Source organism: Diceros bicornis, chromosome 9, assembly GCF_020826845.1.
Source record: "Diceros bicornis minor isolate mBicDic1 chromosome 9, mDicBic1.mat.cur, whole genome shotgun sequence".
In the NCBI taxonomy this organism is placed as follows: domain Eukaryota; kingdom Metazoa; phylum Chordata; class Mammalia; order Perissodactyla; family Rhinocerotidae; genus Diceros; species Diceros bicornis.
The window spans coordinates 22,065,273-22,072,545 of NC_080748.1; the positions used below are offsets into that span (position 1 = coordinate 22,065,273).

At 36.2% G+C, this 7,273-nt stretch overlaps 2 protein-coding genes across 1 annotated transcript in view; one reads left to right on the top strand and one right to left on the bottom strand.

Annotated features, from left to right (window-relative positions):
* The window catches only part of LOC131409888 (proline and serine-rich protein 1-like), a 28,136-nt gene extending 22,493 nt beyond the window's left edge, over positions 1-5,643 (bottom strand). The window contains exons 1-3 of the mRNA XM_058547638.1: positions 5,485-5,643; positions 2,330-2,395; positions 418-486 (exon numbers count right to left, since the gene is read on the bottom strand). Of these exons, the coding sequence (XP_058403621.1) occupies positions 418-486; positions 2,330-2,395; positions 5,485-5,529 (180 nt within the window). The 5' untranslated portion in view covers positions 5,530-5,643. The remainder of the gene's footprint in view (positions 1-417; positions 487-2,329; positions 2,396-5,484) is intronic.
* The window catches only part of LOC131409893 (phosphatidylinositol 3,4,5-trisphosphate 3-phosphatase TPTE2-like), a 227,840-nt gene that overhangs the window by 69,202 nt on the left and 151,365 nt on the right, over positions 1-7,273 (top strand).

The window sequence follows — 7,273 nt, forward strand, 5'->3', positions numbered from 1 at the left end:
GGATATACTGAGACAGAGGAAAACCTCCTTGGCCTCCCTACTCACTCCTACAGAGAAAAGGAATAGAATTGCAATAGATAGGATTTGACATTAATAGAAATTGCATATAGAATTCCTGTAAAGGTAATTAGAGTTTCAGAACATCCCAAATTCAACCAAATTGTCATTTTTAAGATTAAATATATCAGACATTACTTACTGGTATACAATTTAATAGTATTATATACATACAATTTAAATCTACAGTTTGGCAAGTTTTAATTTTTTAACAGTTTTTTTGAATAATAAAAGTATAATGAAATTTAGGGCCAGTTTTTCTAATGCAAACAAATTACAACTTGAGATGAATTATAGAAAACTAGGGGAGAATTAAAAATACTTAAATTCTATATTCTAAGGAAAAATAAAGTTACTTACATGCTGTAATGCCTTCATTGCCTTCAACTGAGGCTCAGCCCAGGAGAAATATCTCAATAAATCAACCACCTGTAAGCAAGGAACTAAGTTACTTATAATGGCAATGTGTTCGCAAACATTCCTACAAGATTTACTTCAGTACTTTGAATTACTATTCAAAATGTGCTGCCTGGGCCCAGATGATGAGGGACAAACATGGCACCAGAGTCTAGACTGTGCTAATAGAGTAGCCACCTGCAGCTACATCAATGGAAATCAAGTCAAATAAAAAATTCAGTTCCTCACTGGCACAAGCCACATTTTAAGTGCTCAGTAGCCATAGGAAGCTGGTAGCTATGATAATGGACAGCGCAGACAGAGAACACTTCCATCATCACGAAGTCTTGGACATCGCTGGTCTAGAAACGAAGGAAAGTAAAAGGTATACAAGAAAAAGAAAGCACCTAGAGAAAAGGAAGGTTGCAAAAGTACTAGATGGAGATACAATGTCAGCGTAGGAATATAAAGATATATTATGAATGGAAAACTTAAAACATTTAGTGGAGAGTGACAGTTTTAATCAATCACTGCCTCCAAGGACACTCCAAAAGGAAAAAAAAAAAAATGACACAAGAAGAGAGGGTGATAAATCTGGGCTAATGAATTACTTTACTGTGAGTTCCTGAAAAATTTGTTAAGGTTTCAATTATTCTACAAGGCAAGGTTAATGCTAGAAACTGGAATGGTATGTGAAAAAGAGTAAAAATACTTTTTACTCCTTATAAAGAGATACATAATTAGCAAACAAGTATTATGCGTACTTTCTAGATAATTTGGTAAGACTGTATATCCTTAGTTTTATGAGAATAATGTTTTACTATATAGTAAATGCTACCTGGCACTTTACCAACCACAAAACTTTACCAACTATCACGTCTGTATAGGAAGAAAAATCTAGTATAGCAATACAGTAAGTAATATAATTTAGTATTTTAATATATAATATATATTATTTTGAATTATATATAAAAATAATATATAATTTTTGAAAAGTAATGGGACAGCTGAAAAACACTCATTAAATAGACACCAACACATGCAAATCATCAAGTAGCTTTTAGCAATTTAGTAGGCAGAACTTCAACAGGCTTAATGTTATTCAAGCTTCAAGTTTTGAAACTCTTGAGAAACAGAGAAAAGTTGAAGCATTTACTAACTCAATCTACAGATTCATCCATTGTCTACCCTACCCTTTCCCAGAACTGTTCTACAGATGTGCATTTCTATTTCTGCCCTATTTCTCTATCAAGTATTTTCGAAGTGTCCCTCAGAAATCTGGCCTCTGTGTGTGTGTTTCTGTGTGTGCGCATGCATTCATATTTTTCAAAATTAGCAAACTTCCCCTACAGTTGGGTGAAAGTTATGACTAAACTACCATGCTTAAAACATCAGTCTTCTGCCAGTTACAGAAACTACTTATTAGACATTGTTTTTTTTGCCTATTGCCAAAATTTTTACTTAGTGGCTTCATATAAGAACATATTTCACCATTTGTTCAACTTTTCTTTTATAATATGTATTGAATTTTGCAATTACTGACTTTATAAATACTGTACAAGTTTGGGTACGTTTACCATTAGAAGTTTATAAATTTATGATCGTGTATCCAGAATGACAAACACTTTGAACTGCTTTTTTTAGACATTTTTAAAATCATGTTAGTATATGATATTGTGGTGATAGCAGGTACGTTTATAAAATACCCAAACTATAAATTCTGTAGTTTTCTACCCAAACAGAAAGTTTCTAAAGTTCCTAAACAAATACAGCAACAAAGTAAAAGCAATTCTGAACTTGACCAGCCAGTCAACAGACATTAACCAGAACACCGGTATCAAAAAAAACATTTTTGCTTAAACAAATAGAAGAATACCTGTTCACTAGAAAAATATCCATGCACATATTCGATTGCTTTTAACTTGTACTCCGTCAAAACAGCCTAAAAAACATAGAAAAACAGCATTAATACACATAAGCAGAGCAGTTGTATGCATATACCAGAACTACTGAAGAAACTCAAACAGTGGTGGACCTTCTACAGCCCCGGCACCAAGGGGCAGCTAAAGTCACTGTGGTGACAGGACATTCTACCTTTCTAGGTTCCATGCTCTAAGGGACACGCTGAGATAGCAGGAAAACCTCCTCAGTCTCTCTACTCACTTCTAAAGAGAAAGGGAATAGAACTGTAATAAGATTTGACATTAATAGAAATTACATATAGAATTCCTGTAAAGGTAATTTGCGTTTCAGAACATCCCAAATTAAACCAAATTGTCATTTTTAAAATTAAATGTATCAGACATTACTCATTCATCACACAATTATTTACTGAGCACCTATTATGTGCTAAGTGGTAGAGAAACATAAATAAAACATGGTCTAGTCGAGGCTCTCAGCACTTCCACAGGGATATGAGAACCCAAGGAGCCAGAGCGGCCTGAATTCAATCTGTGTGCCTGCTGCTAACTGGCACTGTGGCCCTTGAGAGGCATTTTATATCCTGACAGCCTCCTCACCTAAAAGGGAATACCATTCACTACCCACCCCAGAGTTACTGTGAGGATTAAGAGTCAATAGATCTGACACATTATACGTATTCAGTAAAGGATGGTTCCTTTCCTTACAGGATATTCATCAATGGGAAGTTCAGGGAGTTCGGAGGCCTTGACCCAGCACTATGTAGAGATGACTGAAATCACATATGCTCTCCTTGCAACTATTTGCCGAGCTTTGAGATGGAAACACCAGACTGTCATGATTTGGTAACTACTAATCATTAATAATCAACTAATCCCTTTTCTTTTACTACAAAACAATGATAATTGTACTTTCCACATCTATCATTCTGCTAGGGGAAAATACAGTGACCAGTCAACTGAGAAACACATCCAGGGTGCTCAGTAGTCTAATTGTCACTGAAAAAGGGGGGGAAATGGCATTCTGGATAAGGTACTCTTGGGAGTTTATCATTATCATTATTGGAAACAGTCAAAAGCAAGTTTCTGGACCAGATCCTAGATTGTGTTGATGCCAAGTCATGCCTCAATTCTTCCATCAACGCCTGAGAGGCCCAGCTGTGCTGTTGTGCCTTGTCCCCAGGCACACCAGCACGGCACTCTGAAGTCAGACTGCGTGAGTGTGAATACTTACCAGCTGGGTATCCTTGAGCTGACTAGTTAACCTCACAGAGAGCAGGTTTGCCATCTGTAAAACGAATATAGTACCTACACCTCATGGGTTGTCGGGAGGATCAATCAGTAACACGGGGAGAAAGTGCTTACAACAGGCACACACAGTAAGTGCTCAACAATTACCGGTTATTATTATAATTACCTCCTTTTTGAAAAGCAAATTCAACACTGTCTTTTCCCCTTTCTTCCCCCTTCCTATGTCTTTTCCTAGTATCTTCTTACATGCCTTTGGTTGAAATGACAGTAGTGACAGACAGCCACTATTATCTATAGACCTATGGTGACATGCAGAAAGAGATTACATGCTTTAAACTGACTTACATTCACAAAGTCTGAGAGCAATTTTTAAAAAACCAATAATTCTCATATTTAAATATGCCTATATTTTTATCCCATTTTAATAAACTAAGACAATGTTGATGCATCTAATTATTTGGCATAAACAGCAAAAGACATTTTGACTGCAGAACAGAAATAAGGAATTAAGTTGGTATCTCATATGAATATGATTTTCATCTCTGGAAAATTTCCTGTTCCCCTTATTAGCATTTACGATGTGATCTTTTCACAGCTTGGAAGGGAGAATATATGCAAACTGACACTCCATAGCTTCCAAAAGTAGAACTCCGGTCTACCTAAACGCACAAACTATTTTCTTATAAACAGCAATTATATACCAGCTCGTTAACAAATTGTGGCAAATTCTAAATATATAGTTAGCAAGCTGACATTTTATTGCAAATCTTAATTGGACAAATTGGGTTTGCAGAAGCAGGAGTTTCATTCAAAAGAGAACATTCAATATGGTCAAATACGTAAATTTTAACCTAACATACGAATTTGAAAAAGAAAAGAAGCTTTATAAAGGATGAAGAAAAACATTTTGCTTTATTATAAATTAATCATTTATTGTGAAGAAAAACATGTCCACAGGCAATTTTATTAATAATTTCATGAGCTGAAACACATAATAAGCACCGAGCACAAGGTAACAAATCTTTCTGTGTCAGTCAAGGGTTCTAAAGGTATGGAAATAGCGAGATAATTACCTGGAAGTTCTAAGCAAAGGACCCTGTATTAGCATAAGGATGGTACAGTAAATCCTTCCCCTCCTAATTCGGTAAACTCTCTATCTTTGTGCTAGAGGTACTGCTAGGCTCAAGACTACATTTAGCTCATTAGCTTAAGGTACATTTATCTCAAGGCTAAATTTTTTTGCTGTCCGGTTCACTGTGGGAGGTAGGCTACATACAATATAGCCTCAAAAAGAACCAAAAACTAGGAAAGCAGGAAGCAAAAAAGTTTTGAAATTCAAGTTATTGAAGCTCATTCCTAAGAGCTTTAAACTTAATGCCACACTTTTCCTCAGGACGCTAATTTTGTCCGGCCCAGACAACAAATATCGTCTGCCTATTCACAGATTTGAAAAATCTGTTCCAATAATAATTACTCTTCAAGAAACTTTCTACGTACGTATTGTCTCTAGTTTTCAGTCACTCTTACATTATTGAAAGATGAGGAAATCGGTTCAGAAATATTAAATCACTTATCCAAAAGGACAGAGCTATTAAAGATTTGTAGAGCCGGCTCCGGAACCGAGGACTCTGAATATAATTTCCACAATACCGCACTGACTCTCAAGAACTTTAGCGTTAATTTAATTTCTATTTGTATCTTGAAACGTATCAAGATATTAACTCCTACATTATACGTTGAAATTCCAACGAATTTTGCAATCCTTAAACCCGTATTTTGCACAATCTGCACGCAGTCCCTCAAAGAGAATAAACTATGAGAATTCGTAGCGCATACGACTTAAGGAATTAAGTGTAATTACCTTTCTAATTTCATCCAGCACCGTTTCAAAGGACTTTTTGTCCATCTTGATTACTATCTCTTTGAGAATCAAGGATTGCCCTCTTTGCCTGGGGCAAGTGTGGGTGGAGCTTGTGGGACAAAAACTTGTATCTGAAATGTGTTACTTTAACTAGGTGTGCTTTAAACACACCTAAATAGGATGTTCCGCAGTGGCTCCAAAAAATATAGAAAACATATAGATATTTAACTGTAAAAATATAGATATTTAACTAATGTTAACAAAATTTAAACATATATATTTTATATACAATTTATGATAATCATATATTTGATTGATAGGCTGATTATTTTAGACCTGATTTTTATTAGCTCTATTTGAGAATTCCAGAATAAAGACGGAAGAACTATAAGACAGAAAGCTAAAATAACTAAAGCTAAAATAGTTAGACATAGATAAAACAAAGATCAGAACATGATCGTTGATCTACTATCTCAATAACTAATGTAGATACTAATCTTTTGCATTTCATTAAATATACTTTTCTGTAATGTTACGCTGGCCTTTATTTTTTTAAATAAGTATAAATAAATCTACATAATTTGCTTTTCATAATTTTGTTCAAATTTAGTCAATCCCCAATTGAATAATTCTTTTGCTACTGTCATAGCTGGAACAGACTATGTGGGAATCAGTCGTAATTTAGATTTTGCACCTGGAGTCAACATGCAGACTGTTCGTGTTACCATTCTGGATGATCTTGGACAACCAGTGCTGGAAGGAATTGAGAAATTTGAACTGGTGCTTCGTATGACAATGAATGCTGCCCTCGGCGAGCCCTGCAAAGCCACAGTGTCCATAAATGATTCCATCTCAGATTGTGAGTGTTTGTTAATTTACAATGATAAGTAAAATGATGAGCTAGAGTTTATATAACTGTTAGTAAAATGATAAACTATGATTTATATACCTGTATTAGTTTGCTAAGGCTGCCATAACTAAGTACTACAGACTCAGAAATTTCTTGTTTTCACAATTCTGGATGGTGGAGTCCATGATCAAGGTGTCAGCAGGGTTGGTTCCTTCTGAGAGCTGTGAGGGAAGGATCTGTTCCAAGCCTCTTTCTTTGGCTTGTAGAAGGCCATCTTCTCCCTGTGTGTCTTTTTTGTGTGTGTGTGTGTGAGGAAGATTGGCCCTGAACTAACATCTGCCAATCCTCCTCTTTTTGCTGAGAAAGACCGGCCCTGGGCTAACATCCATGCCCACCTTCCTCTACTTTATATGGGATGCCGCCACATCATGGCTTGACAAGCGGTGTGTCAGTGCGCACCCGGGATCCAAACTGGCAAATGCCGGGCCACCCCAGCAGAGCGTGCGCACCCAACTGCTTGTGCCACTGGGCCAGCCCCCTCCCTATGTGTCTTTACATCATCTTCTATGTGTGTCTCTGTGTCCAAATTTCCCCTTGTTATAAGGACACCAGTTATATTGAATTAGAGCCCACCCTAATGGCTTCATTTTTGCGTGATTACTTCTGTAAAGACCCTATCACCAAATAAGGTCACATTCTCAGGTCCTGGGGGTTAGGTCTTCAACCTATGAGTTTGGAGGGGACACAGTTCAACCCATAACAATACCCTAGCTGACCCTGTCTTCCTTTCTCTTCCTGATCATTTTGATAGAATTATGTAAACTCAGAAGAAAACTTGTAATCTTCCTCTCAAATTAAAAACAAGAAAATGAGATTGTCATCAATATCTTGATTGTGTCTCAATAATTCTTTCACTACAAATGGGTAGTAGAACCATAT